Source organism: Opisthorchis viverrini, assembly GCF_000715545.1.
Source record: "Opisthorchis viverrini unplaced genomic scaffold opera_v5_59, whole genome shotgun sequence".
Classification (NCBI taxonomy): Eukaryota; Metazoa; Platyhelminthes; class Trematoda; order Opisthorchiida; family Opisthorchiidae; genus Opisthorchis; species Opisthorchis viverrini.
The window spans coordinates 408,285-425,246 of NW_008751715.1; the positions used below are offsets into that span (position 1 = coordinate 408,285).

Here is a 16,962-nt window from a genome sequence, read left to right on the forward strand (position 1 = left end):
TTTGCTCGCTGCGTGACAGAACCGTAACAAAGGCAGCTTGGAAAACTAACTTAACCATCCACGTCAACGGAAACTGAAAAGACAACGCGAAGACGAGAATGAATCATTGAACATCATCTTCATATCATGCTGACTGACATATGGAAGAATTCCCCAAGAACGTACGGTAACCCGAAAAACTCGGCAGAACCTCACCCTTCCTGTTGAAAAAGAATGACGTACCTTACAAGTCATCAGTGACCCAACTGCCGGTTTTTGGTTATCCGAGACTGGATGGGGTGAAGGAAAGATTTTTGCGGCTAAAACGGTACCAAGAAAAGCCTCAATATTGTCCCTTGTCTTGTGAATTGCACTTAAAGTGGCTGAAAACTTTTGCAAACTTTCGCTGGCTTCCTGAATATAATCTTGGATGTGCAAGCTTTTCCAGTTCAGGATCTCCCATCCTGGCTTCAGAACTTTACGCAGCTGAGCTAGATGGGCTTCCAAAATCTTGATTTCAACAGGACTCAGGTTGGAAACGAGTTTGAAGTACGTTCTCGCTATTGCCTCAAGTTGTTCTTTCTGTTTGGCATAAGTATCAATCTGTTTGGATAAAGAGGAGACCGAGTTATGGAGATAAATAAAAAAGAACTTTTTGACTGATATTTCACAGTCAATTTTACAGACGTTGTGGAAATTCATAAAGATGAACAGCGACGTGTCTACAGTCAAAGTATCAGTCAGAAATATCTAAGGTTACAACCTAGGTATTCCCAGTAGCAGTTATAAATCCGCCTAAACGCGAAACGTATCACAGTTCAATTCTTCTTTAGGATCTAACTTTGCTGAAATACTAGACTTGGAAAAGCTTTGTTTGGCGTGAATCCGGAGACTTTCCCATGGGCGTGAATGATATGTACCCCGAAATATCTTGGGGAATTAACTGGCACCCTGTGTCCGAGAAACGCACCAAGTGGATGAGTTTCAGAGTCTTCCTGCGCTGTTAGACAGGATCTTAGCAGCGCATACCTTTGATCGTTCTCGGATTTAAACTTTAGAAAACTGATGTGCGAGACGAGCTTGGTGCCACTACTCCAGCAATGCACGCTGAGGGCATCTCATTAATTACTCCGGAAAAGGCAATGCGGATGATCTTCGAATGATTTTCATCGTCCGTCCATCCCAGTTCCGGCCGTTGGCTGACTTGCCTGTCAATACTTTCTGCCATATAGAGCCATAGGACTTCAAACCTACTGGACACTTGTTTATTTGTAGCTAGTTAGTAAATTTGTCGAATTTGAGCTCACATCACACTACGTTAAACAATTCAGCTACTGTGGCATAATTACTCAAGTTGATTTGCCTCGGAAAGAGGAAGCGTAAAACCTGGGTTTCGCTCTTATTAGAGTTCAGTGCTTCCACCCCTTGGTGCGAACTAGTTACACCATGATAAGATGAGGACTGTTCCAAGCAGTTTTGACATGACCGCAAATTTTACGGGTCTGGTAACCATTACAGCCTTTCCCCGGAGAAGCGATGGCGCTCAATCGTCATGAAACTGACGGTGGTCGGGGGACACTAAAGAACACTAGTAAATGATGATGGATTGCCGCTTCGTCTGCATATCTACAGTATGGTCTTGTGAAGATGGACGGGTGAGTTTTAAGTTTTGTGGTAAGGCTGTGGGCCATTGGTTCACTCACCTAAGATATTCGGGGTTAATCTTTATCCGTTTATCAGCATCAGCATCCCGGGCCGGCTGCGGTTTGCAGTACATAGTCTTACGGATGATTGCGCAGTATCAGCGAGCATTGTGTTCGGGGCTAAGCTAACCGTAAAAGACGTGATTCTTATACAAAGACTGGATTCGCCTAGCAAAATGGATGTCAAGTTGATTGGTACGGTCAACTCCACTGAAACGAGGGACAGAGAGATCTCTTCCGAGAGTACTGAGAAGTATAGTAAGATTACTTCAAAAGGACTGTACAAATAAAGGCGCAACTAGTAGGAGAGGACTGTTGCCGAGTGCAGCATTGCCACAGTTCATTTGTTGATGCATCAATATTTGTTCTGTCTGTCAAGAAGAACGTGGACACGACACTGCCCAAGCAGCATATTTTACAGTTTCTGTGTTTACATCATTCTCAGTTTAATTCAGGCTGATACGATATCCACATGCCCGACTGGAGAGCTGTTCCCTTCCTCAGCATTTTACGACCAACAATTTAAGTCCCTGATCTTGCCCCAGGGAGAGTTCCATGGTGTCTCCCACAGAGCATGTTATCAGCTCAATTTTATCGAATTTATCTTATCATCCAGAATAAGGAAGCATTTCTCGCAGAATCACTTTTGCTCATCAGTCACGTTTCCCTATGGACGGATCTCACGACAGCTTCACAACATATTCGACATATTTCCTCCATTACTTCATTGTTCTTGCAAATCGTCATGGCATTATTTGTGAACAGGCGTCCTGTACCTCCGTCACATTTTATGCTTGCAGAGTTGAAACCGAAATATATCGCTTACCCAAGGATCTCAGTGATATGTTTTAACGGAGATATGTTTATAGCGTGAAGGATTCATTCTTTACAATGTAGTGGAAAAAATGGGCCTGTTATGCCAGGAACCTATCTCTACACTCTACAATCCTGCGTTGAAGTGTAAGGCTGGAAAAGTACTTTCTCAACTCCTTTCGTAGACCAGTTGGTAGTGCGATGGTACATTTGTGAGGGTTAAAAATCTACCAGCTCATCATCAAGCACAGTGAAGCGACATCTGTACAATATGGCCCATCAACACTGAGGAATAATCGTGGCACTACCGCACATAATGCGGCTGTTCCAAAAGGAGGATTTCCTGAGTGAAACAAACATTGTTGTTTGCCACTAATTTTAAGGGTACTGCACTTTGCAAACTGCATTCCTTCGTCATAAGTTATCTATACACTGTTGGTGGTGCGACTGTGAATACTAGCATTCGGTCAGCCGAACATATCTTCCCGGAATTAATTATTCATCAGCCAGGCTCAGGGATTTCGCATTTGCTCATGCCAGTTGGGAAGCCATTATGAACTCTATGAGGTTAACAAAATAACGCCGAAATACGTAGGAATGTTTCGTATTATCGGCCGAACTCCGTACACAAACTAATGACATAACCAGAGGTATGATATTCACTCTCGCTTCAGTAAATGTGGGTCTGTTTGACTCCCCGGCTGAGGTAGTGATAGTGCAATCTGAAGCAGTCTGTATTTCTTTTTGGTTGCTTGACAACGTGTGGTGCACGAAGAGTATCATTTGCACCATACCAACTCCTTTATTCTGACACTTATTTGTTTACCTGGACGCCACAGTGTTCCAAACGAAAGGTTCACTGACAATGGAACTAATTTTACTGGCGTTAGGTCCACATTAACACCGACTGAACGAGCCCCATATTTGGATTTGATAGCCAGATATATGATGGAACACCTGGCATTTCAGTCCTTGCAGCGCTCACTCTTATTAAACTGATACTACTTCGCGAAAACCTTTGGATTAATGTTGGAGCAGTTAGCTTACACCAGCACTAAATATGTATCCGCAAGCAACCAGAGTATCTGATGAATGCTTTCTGGAAGTGTGGTGCCAAAAGCCAAGCAAAACTTTTTGGCACAGAGACGCAATTCAGAGGCTATTTATCTAGTTCTGGTGGTAGATGCCCCATCCTCAGGAGTGTATAAATTGAAAGAGTCGTATCAGGATCCACCTCAAGTAAGAAAGTTTAAAAGGACAATATTATGGTGATGATGATGAGCACCCACCGTCACTTGATCCAACAGGAGAACAATTCTTCCTAGATGGTATTGCTAGAACAAAAGCAAGGGCCTACATGAGACATGTTTGTCCGAAATAAGAGTCCCTGACGTACACAGTTGTCATTACCATTACCAAATTGTCTTTTTTCCAACTCCCTGCCATTGTTAAGTATCTCCTAAGGCCTACGCATTGGCCCCATTTAAACACACTAATTTTCAATTTCATCATCCGACTGCGTTGTTGCGTTAAACTTTAATAAGACTGCGTGTTTCCATATTCCCATCTAGCCACAGGCAAAGTCCCTTTTGGGGTTTTTTCTTCGTCTAGTCTCTATCTCTTTGTCCTTTCACTATTTTGAATACGGTAAAAAGCCTGCTCAGTCAGTTTTCCCCTAGAGTTCATGCCATGTGAACTCCAAAACCGTTTAGAGTGCTTGTGGAATCGATACTTACCATCTACGCAGAGTCTAGTCTTTTACAGGCGCCACGCAAAGAAAAGAAACATGTCCCCTGGATAAAACTGCTGTGAAATAAACTTATTTTGTCAATCACTACAAACAGACACAACCTGATTTCCTCGCTTTTTATCCCACCACATTGCCAGTATGCAAGTGAAAGTACGTACGCACCAGCACCTCCCACTTTGAACCACCCATTCGCCAAAACAGCCATTTGTTTTTGCAGCTAAGTGTACAAGCAAGCTGCATCCCTGATGTGCATTTTGGCCCCTCTTTCAATTTCCTACATGCTCTGCACTAACCAAGTCTGTGCTTTGTTTATACGAGTGTATCCAGTTTTAGAGTTGCTAAACATTTTTCAACTGCTGAATTTTGTTGTGAAATACACGGGTGGAGGAAACTATTGAGAACTACTGGGTAACTATTGATCCGTTGACAATATACCAAAAGCGAGATGTGTGACTCCAGTCAAGTTACACAATGAATGGTTACACTTTGTAAGATTGACATATGCACAAAAACAGTAAAACTCTAATCAATGGTAGAAAAACAGATTTCTGGGCGAATCTCACTGAGTTTCCTGTGGATGTTTGGATCGACTCCCCTCTCTTAGCATTCATCATTATCAGCATTACACAATCAATCGGGGTTAATCGTGTCATTAATATAGTTGGCAAAGTGAAACGAATGAGGTATCAGATGAAGCAAATTCACCTTGATGGATACGGCTGCGACTACTGCGGGCAGTTTGAATCCAAGGACCTCCAGCTGCTTAGCTTCGGCTGCGTTCAGAGTTAAAACTTCGTCGAAATTGACAACAAAATCACACTCAACTGTAAAAAAAGAATAAGAAGTGACCGAATAAAAATGGCCTAGCGGTGAGTAGAAAATTACATCCGTACTTGTCCAGTGTCAGTTGGACTTATTGTAAATCTAACTGAAGTTATCGCAAAGTCAAAAACTTACCGAGTTCGGAATTCGTAATTCTATATGCGGAGGTGAATTGCTCATTTTTCATCTCATCTATAGATTCCTTTGCAAGTTCGGCGATTTCATCCGGGTGTTCTAGCTGTGTCCTACGCGAACAGAGAATAGTTTGTTCCAGATATTGATTGAACGTTGAAGCCGATCGATTGGCCCAGTCCAGATACAGCTGGTCTTCATAAGCTTTCATTTTTCGACCGACTTCAAAGTAAAGATTTCTAACTTGCTTGCCTTTCTCAGATTGCAACATTTCTTTGAGTCTCAAAAGGCGGAGAATGGGTCTTTTGATGCATGATAGCAAGTGCCGCTCCCATCTGATCGCCCCAGCTATTGGGGTCGAACAGCGATAACGTGGAGGGAGTTCATCGACAGGTGGTCTTCTGGCACCATTGGCAAAAGCTTTGTGAATGACTAGGACCTCTTTTTCATATTGTTCCAAAATATTCACAAACTTTTCACGAAGCAGATTGCCTATGGACTCTCGTGTGTTGATGCTTTGAAATTTTAACCAAACTTCCATAGCAGCTTCTGCAGAACGAAGAGATTGAAATGCCTCATTGATAAGTTCCTTCACCTCGCTCTCAATATTTCTAGCCTGCTCACGGAAATTCTTTATTGATTTTGTCCATTCCTGCCAGTTTTCAAGTTGCATTGGATCGTAATTTAACTAATGAAACAAGACTGAGGCTTCCGGGACAATATTCTTACCTCTTTGAATGGAACGATCAGTTCTCTTACACAATGTGCAACTTCATCGATTCGCTTTGTTTCTCGAGTGACAGACTTTAGTTGGCTTCCCAAGACGTTGCAGAATTCCTGCAACACGGTGACAACTTCTAGCATGTGGCAGCAAATTTCACGAATATGATCAGTTTTGGAGAATAGTTGCTTTTTATCAAATTCCCACCGGGCATCTCTACCTTTGGCCTCAATGTCAGCACGCTTTTCATAGTACACCGCCTTCCATCGATCACATAATTCTATTGCTCCGTTCAACTGTTCAACGGCATTTGACAGATCATTTCTACGAAGCATATTAAAATAACCATCACAATAAAATCTGTCATACCGAAACAGATTGGGAACATCCAATCCGGCAATGATACGTTCCGAAATCACTGCGGCGATCCGCTCCATTAGAGATCCCATGTTCTCATCATTATTATAGTATCGAGAAAGAACCCAAATCATATGCAAAGCTTGCATTAAAGGTTCCAAGGTATCTGCGATGACAGTGAAACTGGTTCCGAAAGTAAGTGTCTTAAAGTACCGCTCCAGCAGGGATAGCAATCTAGGATACAAGAAATAGTTCTTCTGGAACCTACTTGACATTATCCTTTGATTCTGAATACAACTTTTGAATGGCTTCTAGTTCTGGGATTGTTTGAATCTCTTCACCAAGGAAATAAAGTTTAAAAATCCGCTTCACGAGTGGCCTTTTTAATTGCTCAGCCAGTGCGCCAAGGATAAGATTACGATCTTTCCAATAGTCGATCAGACCGAGTGGGCCACTTCCGCTTGGCACTTTGGCCAACAGACCACGGATGATTTGTTGAATCTGTTATTAACATTCAAGGTTATCACAACACACTGAACGGGTAACCAACCTGATCGCACCAGTCTATCACCATAGAGACAATTTTCGAAAACATATTGCTGTGAATAATTTCTGAATCGGTGCCTATCAGCTCCAGGTCGGATACGTTCAGAGTGACATCACTCTGAAGTTGGCTTAGGGTTACTTCTATGGACTGGATGAACTTCCGCATCCCCAGGAGGAATTCATCTCTGTCTGGAAGCCACTCCTCCTGCGGAGTTTTGTTTAGCTCTTTTTCCGAGACTCGGGATGTTTCCTGATCTGATTCTTTACTAGTTTCCAAATAAGTATGCTTCAGTTGCTGCTGTTGCTGCTCCTGACGCTTCGCACCTAGTCTTCTTTGAGAAAGGAGAACTGGCTCAAAAACGGTACGCATTAGATGCGAAAGAAGCTGTAATAGATTTCCCCGAAGGTAGCCAAGCTCAAAATGCAACAGCATCTCGGATGTTGCCTGGCTTAGACTGGGTGGGTGTGGCAAGTAACCCTTGGACGTCCGGATGAAATAAAAGTACTGCTCCGTAAGTGATTCATCAAGTGCACAGGCTGTTGTCATATTTAAGCGGGTTCTCCAAACTCTGCGCAATTTAATCTGCTTTGACATAGACATTGGTAATAAGTAAGTGTTATACTTTTGAAGTATGGGCTGGCTCTTCCTCCTCTGACTCTGAGCACCCATTTTCTCGCGGCTCTGAAGATTTATTTTCACTACCATTCTGTTGAAGAGAGTTCACGTCCATTTCAGCCAAAAGGTCCGCACTCGACTCTACATTGTATCGAACGCACAAATGCCAAATACATAAGAAGACTATGCTTACCTTCATTTTTGTGTACCACCTGAATCACCTCTTCCACCAGCTCCTCGTAGTAAGTTGTGTAAAATATCAAGGCCTGAAACCTATCTTCTGGTGTGTCATTTAGAAACTTAATCAGAGCAAGTTCATTCGCGTTGTCATCGCGTTCGAGGAAATCAATGAAGACTTCATCCTGTGTAATTTGCAGTGCGTTGTACAGCACGTGCTTCATCCATTCTATCCTTACGTCGTCCATTAGTCCAGACGTCTCACAAATTTCGTCCTTGTGTTAAGAGCCAACTGGTCCCAGCTTTATCAATATCCTGTAAATAGGAAAAGTTGATTCAGTCGCAAACAGTCTACCTTCGTGATGTTTACAGTTTACAGTCTTACCAGTACCGTCTGAGAGGTCCAACAGTCTTTGACTGCTTCTTTGCTTGCTTTACCAATTACAGTGTTTTCAGTCCAAACGAAATCAGTTAGACAGGCTCAGAAATGTGTTGGTAATTGTTCTCCGCACTGTCGCAGGCAAAGATCCGGCCTTCCAGTAAGGACCTTAAGCTTATATTTCTAGTCAGTCAATAAGCCTATAAGTTTCAGTCACCGTCAGTGGGAAGAAACAAGAAGACCAGAATCGACTGAAAAACACCCATAAGCTGCGAGAAAGCTGGCCGCAAAAGGTGCCCTACGAAGAGGGCATGAGAGCATTTCAATAAATCTATTCATGCCTTTCTAAAAGTGGGAGATCCAGTTGCACTAGTGATTAGTACGCATTGTTATGATCTTTACCATGACCATTATGGTGTTGAACGGACTCCCGATGAATTAGGAGTAGTCCAAATAGTCTGATTACCAGGTAGATAACACTTGAAACAAAGAAAATCTCCGATACTGTCTGGAAAAATATTAATTCTATTGTTCCTATACTATAACCGATGACGCACAAAATACAAGGAATGTACAGCAGCGGCATAATGCCGGTCCGTGCTTTATACAGAACAATAGACTGGATGATCGAGCGCCACCTCAAAAATCTCTATTTGAAAATAATGGTTACCAAACTGCTATACAACTCAATAATGCCCAAAGCAGATGACACATGTGAGAACTGTCTGTTATTAGGAAACATTAAACCTCCATAGACGAGGAGATGCCAAGTTGAATTATGTTAATATTATTAGTGCGTAAATTTATTGTTTAAGAATTTCATAACAGTTGACCCTACACACCGCATTCATCATTTTATTCCTCACATCGTAAGGCTTCTTGCCCACCTACTCATTCATTTACTCACTCACTCACTCACTCACTCACTCACTCACATTCATTCATTCATTCATTCATTCATTCATTCATTCATTCATTCATTCATTCATTCATTCATTCATTCATTCATTCATTCATTCATTCATTCATTCATTCATTCATTCATTCATTCATTCATTCATTCATTCATTCATTCATTCATTCATTCATTCATTCATTCATTCATTCATTCATTCATTCATTCATTCATTCATTCATTCATTCATTCATTCATTCATTCATTCATTCATTCATTCATTCATTCATTCATTCATTCATTCATTCATTCATTCATTCATTCATTCATTCATTCATTCATTCATTCATTCATTCATTCATTCATTCATTCATTCATTCATTCATTCATTCATTCATTCATTCATTCATTCATTCATTCATTCATTCATTCATTCATTCATTCATTCATTCATTGACTCACTCATACCCATTTGCCTACTTTCCCAATTTTCTATATACCTGGACCCTGTCTTCTTACGCATTACATTTACACTTACTTAGTTGCCCATCTATTTACTTACTTGCAATCTACCTAAATGACCTGTTTACTTACCTACTTACTGAACTACCGGATTATTTATTCATTTACTCGTGCAAGAAGTACAAATATACAGATGACTTGGAACATTATATGTTATGTTGCGATTCAATGCAAGCTGCAAACGGAACTTCCCAAGCGTGTGATGATAGCAGAGTGCACGTACAGTTCCTCTGACGAACATCACACGATCGTTGGTGATCCTGTTTAAAGTTACGCTTGTTTTCCAGCTTTAGTAATCGAAATACCGGTCAAAATACTTTGCCATTATTGAGGAGGGACCACTGATTGCAGTCCATCTTATCATACAGGTTCAACACCAAAAATATGTTCATTACTTTGGGAAACAAACTAATAATTAATCACTCACGAATAAACGAAGAGCAGATTGATTGAAAATTGACTGTCATGCATTCCTTTAAAGACTGAATATACCGCTTTCAAGCTCAGTCAACAACACCATACTGAAAATGAGGACCGCAGGGTTCATCCCATGGTGACTACCAGACAACACTTTTCACTCACCTTGCTTAACTTTAAGCATCCAGTTGGTTTTTTACACAGGACCAAATAGGTTTTTTGTGTCCAATAGTCCTTTGCTTTATCATTTAACAGGAAAGTGGAAGTGAAGCAATGTTTACACACGAGTCTACCTTATAAGGAAATTTTGATCGGGCAAGAACTCACCTCAATGGAATTTCTACTTGCGAAATCACCACGCAGTAGTAGAACTCGCAAACAAACAACCCACTTTGACTGCCACAAAAAACCTAAGAGCTAGGGTCTCTCGGAGCCACACGAAATTACGAGACATGATCACCAGAGTCTCGGTTTGTCTGGTGAGAAAATTCCACCTGGATGACGACAGCTTGCCCAGTAGTGAGAGTTTTGCCAAGCCGCTCCTCACAGTAAAACTTCTCTTATTGTCAACCCTGTGCCAATTATCACCTTTTTTCTTTAAATTTACGCCCATTTTATGATAATCAACGCAGATCGCTGCTAACATCTGGTTCCATGGTTGCAAATCCAAGCACTGGATATCAAACCGAACAATGGCACTGCTCAAATCTCGGAGAGATCTCCCTGCCGGTCATGAACATAACTTGCAATTTTATCTAGAGACGTGCAGGCGCAGGATTATGATGTAAAAATGCATGCAATTCTTTAAAGTTGCGGTTTAGAATCGGTTTCGTTCACACCTTGATCTCTGAAGTGATTAGCTGGAAGCGCCCATAATGGATTCGAAAGTAGATTTTCGAAAAGATATTGGGCAACACTATCCACTCTTATCGATTTGTCTGAGAAGCTAGTCATCACACTGAAGCATACGGCCAAGATAGTATTCATCGTAGCAGCAGTGTCCTTACAAACAATATACTGAGTCCGCTGTTGGACTGAGGCTTGATGTCATATGGACTTCTAAATCTGGCGATCATAGGAAGAATTTAACATAATGACCTACTGGTAATAAAAGCTCTTAAGGAAACGAAGGAAAAATCAATCCCAGTGATCCCAGAGGTGCCATTGAACTGCTCAACACAGGTCAGGCAGTCCGACCGGGCTCGATCACTAATACCGGACACTGAGCGTTGATTAAATGTTCAATGAATGACAACGCTTCGTTAATTTCAAGCACCTTGTTGAGAAAATAAAAACAAATATCTATTTCCCGATTGATTATATTGATAGGGCTTTCGTACACAGAAGTGATCCTGAAGTGATATTTTGCATAATTGGGTGTGGTTTCCTTCAAGTGTAGGAAAAGCCGTACGGGTCAAGCGACTACTTGGTTCGGTATAAGTAGCCAAAAATGCACAAACGGAGCACAACAGAGCGTGAACTTTCGGTGTCCGAAGTATTTTTGTCGTAGAAAGCTACTACTCATTGTGATTTTTAACAAAGAAGACGACACTGTAGCATTTGAAGGCCTTAATATCAGTGTTGCAAATAAGCAACAGCTCAATTCAAGAGTTTCCAATCCTAAGTGGAATGAACTTTGAGTATGGCCGGAACAAGCGCACTAAATAAGATGGTGAAGGTGATAAGGCTCCATATATAGTTCCTCGGCTTCCGAACTTTATTTTACCAAGCTATCTAAATCAATCCCTTCACAGATCCTAATGAATGTATTATCCAGGAATATCCACCCATAAGGCTTATTAACCGTTTACAGCCAGATACGGTCAGGTTTCACATAAAGAGCTATCATCATGAAAATGCATCTGCTACCTGAAAAAACCTCAGACTTATACTCATATAAATGTTTTTGGCATACTAGTGAACTATCTAGCTATGAATGTCAAATTATTCCCGCCCTACCATGCCAACGGCAAGAATCATGCTTTGGAATTTGCGCAAAGCCATCAATATGATCTCAAGTTCTGTGCAAAGCAAACTAATTTTAACCGCTCTCCCACAGAAACGACACCAGATGCACAAAAGTGCATCATAAATGTGAGACTTTAAACACGCTTGCAACCTTCTTACCATCAAAAACAGTGGGATGATAAATCCCCATGCAGTTACTGCAAAATCTTTGAAAGCTCACCACTAATTTTGTCCCTTTCCGAGTTCATCAGGTAGTCACATAATCTACATTTTCGTCAACCTTATGTTCTAATTGAACCTCAATTGTATGAAAGTTGACAAATATACACATTTGCACACAGATTTGGTTTTAATGACAGGTTTAGCTGAGTTCGGTTTAAATCTATCGTGTATGTTATTCTTCAAAAATTGTACTGCAATTTCTTGAATATCATGCCGACCAAAACAGGAGGGGGCCTTTGTGCAGCATTTTTTGTTGATAAATAATCCCAGTTTTTATTAATTTTGAGAAGTTCAAAGGGACAAAAATAAGAAAATAATAGCAGTCAAAACAGTAAATCAAAGCAACTTTGAAGGGAAAGATGCACAAAAGCCAAATGCTTAGCACTGGACAAGGAGCATGCCCTTATTCGGTGTGCTTAAGCATGGTGCACTAAATCAATTACGCAACGTCCATCACCACCCGACTACAGGTCGTCTGTGAACAGCTCCCGTAAGAAGGTCACCCTAACCCGGTATTGAATATTTTCAGTGATCAAGCTGGTTCCATCTCACACGTTTTATTCAGAAAACAGCCAATACAAAGGGCGCAAAGATAGCCAGGTTTTGTGATATCTGTTTGAATAATCCGCTGATTAAATGCATATTAGTTATAGACTCACACTACAAGGAGCAGACGTCATTCCGGAGGACAAAACTGGTAGAGCTAGGTGCCCGACTCAGTTGAACCATAATGAGATCACCACAGCACAGGGCAAAGAGCAAGGAGAGACAACACGAAATAGTTAAAGCGTAGTGAAAGTTACACCAAGACAGAAACTGAAAACAACAGATGTACAATTCTGATAATTCAATCTAGATGAAAACATTATCTTCATGAACCACTCTATATTTCTCATTCAGAAGGTTAAGCATACCTGGCAAGCCATCCTCCTCACTAAGATCATAGGCATTTTAAATCACATTCGCAAGGTAGAGGGAGGTGTTCCATTATCAGAAACCAACAAAATGAATTCTGGTGCCCTAATAAGAGGATATTTCTCCGTCGTTATCCAAAGCTTTGCTATTCTGACACTTAGTTCCAGTGCCCATCCTAAAATATATTGCCTCACACGGGGCATTTACCACGCCATTTGTGGAATACAAGCTCCAATTTTCCAGTATAAGCCTAAAACACTCTTGTAAACGTAATACATTGGTCAAAGGGTTGCTAAATATTCTTCTACACCTTACGAACGGGTTGGCTCTTCTTGTGACTTATCAGGTAGGCGCAGTACCTAAATTTCAGTCAACCACATGTTTTATGTGCTTGTAAACATTGTAAACGAGAGATTCAGCTGAGTTTTAGGTGAGTCTCTCGCAAAACCAAATATTTTGCAAATGAATGCAATTTTCTAATTTCGTGCAGTTTGGTTTCAGGTAGAACATAAGGTTGACGAAAAATCGGGGACTGCGCCTACCTAATGAGGCCAAGAATGAAGAAACCGGTTTTGGGCTGTCGAAGAATTTTCTAAGAGACTTGTATTTATAGCAAGTAATCTCAGAACAATACTTGCAAAGTATAATGAGATTCTTCTGGATATTTCAGCATTCCCGCTCAATAGAAAATGATACACTCACATCTAACACGTCCGATTTTCCCATTATCTTTCTCGACGATATTTATAGAATGCTTCATGACGGACCGACTCCGGGTGCTTTTGAAGCGGAAGCCCTTATTCCAGTCACGCGGCAGAGGACCAGGCCCAATGAATACGTTTTAACCAATCTTCTGATCACTCATGACAGCTGTACTCGAGACAGTTATAGTTTTTCGGAGGTAGATGTCATTTATCTTGATCTATCAAAAGCTTCGATAGAAAAATGCATCACAAAAGCTCAAGGCAACGAGCTGCATACGGTGTCAAATGTGGTCGTTTTCACTATACCGATCTACCTGTAACGGTATGCATTTGCATTCTGCGTTAACGAAACTCCATCAGGGTTTCTACCATTAGCTTTGGAGTGCTCCAAGTTTCAGTACTTGGGTCTTCTGAAGATTTTTCAACTGCTTCCCCATGCAACTTAGCGTTGTGTACAGAGAGCTTTCCAGAAACTACTAGCTCCGAAAAAAAAATCTACGTATCTCAGAAGGCCAAAAAACTACCCAGTTTGTCCTTTTGCCTGTATAAGTGTTTCCAACTGCGTAACATCCTTTATACGTACCATTACGTCACTGTAGGCTTAATATGCAAAGCTCAAGTCTGAAGGGCCTCCAGAAGGCAATCGTGGTTCCAAGAATTATTAACCTATATATCCCTTGGAATAGTAGTTACTGCTATAAACATCTCGGGCTGTTGTGTGTTTGAAAGTATATAACTGAGGACCGCTATTGCTGATTACATCGAACTAGAAGGGGAATATGCCATATCGGAATAGGCCAACTACATGCTATCAAATTAATCTGCCGCTTAGGTGTCTACCTAATATCAGTCTGTACTCCGTTGGGTACAAGAAACGAAGTAGTGATCTTACGTCAACTTTCTTAATCCATGAAAACTGCCCATTTGTTCTTCTACCTTGACTGCCATCGCAAGTGTTTCGCTCGCTATTTTTTCTGCCTCCGAAAACACCCTCCTCGTAATTCGATTTACTATGAAGCCTCTGGACTAATGCTAATGTCCACGTTGTTGAGAGTGGAATTCGATTTAACCCAGGTAGGTTATGCTATGCATGTTCATCGGACTCAAATTATTTATTATAATATACGAACACTAGAATTTGAGGTCATGTGTGACCTATATATGATATGATATATATGATATATATGTGATGTATATGATCTATAGATCCGAAGGCAGTTATATGTGCACTAATTGTACGAAAAACATTGGCCCGCCGTCTTCTCAATACAGTGACCAAAGGGGACGTAAACATGTTATCTGGTTTATGTCAGGCGTAGAGGCCCAAAAATCTTAGGGTATCACAATTGTGGTGCTCCTAAAATGGAGGGATGAACCTTCGCTAGAACGAAATGCACTTTCGGGTCAGAATGCACAATAGGTAGATAACCTTGGAGACAAAAGCCAGGTCCAGATACATCAGCCTGTATTCGATAGTCCGAGGGTCCCGACATAATCATTGACTGAGGTTTCGTAATCCCTATAACATTCTGTTAATCGGTATTTCAGTTTTGGACACAGAAAACCCATATCCACTGCTTTCGGAATGCATTTATCGAGATAAAGTGGCTGAATCATCCATATCTAGTTTCCTTATTGTCTCACGGAGCGCGGTGAAACGCGTAATGCAAAACTGTTCATTCAGAACGGTATCATTTCGAAAGCAAATTTCTATCAACACTTCGAAGCAATGCGGTCCTTTATCTGTAGGTCAACACAACAATCGAACTGCTGCCACATACTACTGAACTAGAAATACGTCAACAAAATGATTCCCTCATGAATTTCGTAGGATTTCGATGACAACTTAATTTGAGTTGCCACTCTTTGTAAATACCTGTTGACATGACACCAATAATTTAAACAAAAAACGAATTAGGCAGCACTCGTCGAAAAACACTTCAATACATCTGTAAACTTTCGACAGCGTTATTCTGTCGAGCACTGCACATTTTGACGCGGCAATTTAAAATGGCCAAATTTGTTATCGCGGGTGAGTTGGTGAGTAGATTGAATTGCGAGGGAAAATCATTAAAACGCCAGTACCAACGGAACCAGAAAAACAACGTTACTTTTAAGTGGACTTTCGTGTTGTCTCACATAACATCTAGTGTATACTTAGGATGATCTACTTCAATAAGTAAATGTAAAACCTACTGGCATAGAGCAAGCACTGTGACACATATGCTTGAAAAACTCCAGTGTGTCAAAACAATTGGTCGACACTGATACTAGAGGTACTCTGATATAAAAGAATTGATCCCATCTTATCCGAACGATCGATATCCGGACCGATAAGCAGAATATCTGTCACAGTTTACGGAGTTCTATAGGGTCTCATGATTTGTTTATTGCTGTTTATTGTCTTCATTATTACCCTCCTGCAGTTCGAAATCTTCACTGACTTTTCTGGTGATATCAAAGCTGCGAAGCAAATGCATCCACCATAAATTCCTGACCCTCCTTAAGGCGCTGTATGCTAAATCCCTCGGCCGCGTGAAGGTCTATGGGAAGATCTCGCCTGAGTTCACCACATTAGTGGCGTCAGAAAGGGCTGTCCTCTTTCGCCTTTCCATTTCAACTTCGTCATTGATGCGATCAGTGAAGACTAACCACCGGCTTCTAACGCCTGTGGAGTCGAAGTGCTTCCTGAGCTTCCGCTCACCGATATTGAGTACGGTGAGATGACATAGCTCTTCTTGGATTTGATCCCGTGGTAATTCAAGCAATATTAACTAATTTAAATAATTCTGCCTCATGATTCGGCATGTGCTTCACACTTGAAAATTCTAAAGTGCTACTGCAAGACTGGGTGGACTCGAAACCTAGCCTCATGCTTGCGGATAAACCGATTGAGGTAGTGGGCAAATGTACTTACCTAGGCAGCTATATTAGTCCCGGTGGTCCCATCCATCCGTATTGGGAAGGCCAGAGCAGCTTTTGTGAACCTGCGTCACCTGCGGCGTAGACGTGACATCAGGTACAATGGATTTGTTATAATGACAGACCCCTGGAGCGTTGCTTGACGAAAAAACGTGTTGCAGAGGAGAGTCAGGTTAACTGAGCTAAATGCATCTTAAAAATCTGGAAGTGCAGAAATTCCAGATCGTTAACTCGTACGGTATCCTTTTAGAATCTGATGGAGTGTAAAGGTTTAGTCAATGCTGTCCTAACAGGCCGAAGTACCGCTTTTTGCTCTCAACTCAGTTTTCCCCAGGCAATCATAAGTCGGACGAGGCAAGTGACCGTGAGTGATTTCTTACCCCGGATTCAAGCTAATCCCTC

At 41.3% G+C, this 16,962-nt stretch overlaps 1 protein-coding gene across 1 annotated transcript in view; it reads right to left on the reverse strand.

The window, feature by feature from the left end:
* The window catches only part of T265_03876 (hypothetical protein), a gene marked incomplete at both ends in the record, with an annotated part of 94,204 nt that extends 86,340 nt beyond the window's left edge, over positions 1-7,864 (reverse strand). Inside the window, 8 exons of the mRNA XM_009168468.1 lie at positions 223-582; positions 4,951-5,069; positions 5,203-5,887; positions 5,929-6,244; positions 6,290-6,511; positions 6,546-6,778; positions 6,828-7,360; positions 7,633-7,864. Coding sequence (XP_009166732.1) covers positions 223-582; positions 4,951-5,069; positions 5,203-5,887; positions 5,929-6,244; positions 6,290-6,511; positions 6,546-6,778; positions 6,828-7,360; positions 7,633-7,864 — 2,700 coding nt within the window. The remainder of the gene's footprint in view (positions 1-222; positions 583-4,950; positions 5,070-5,202; positions 5,888-5,928; positions 6,245-6,289; positions 6,512-6,545; positions 6,779-6,827; positions 7,361-7,632) is intronic.
* Between the last annotated feature and the right edge of the window lie 9,098 nt (positions 7,865-16,962).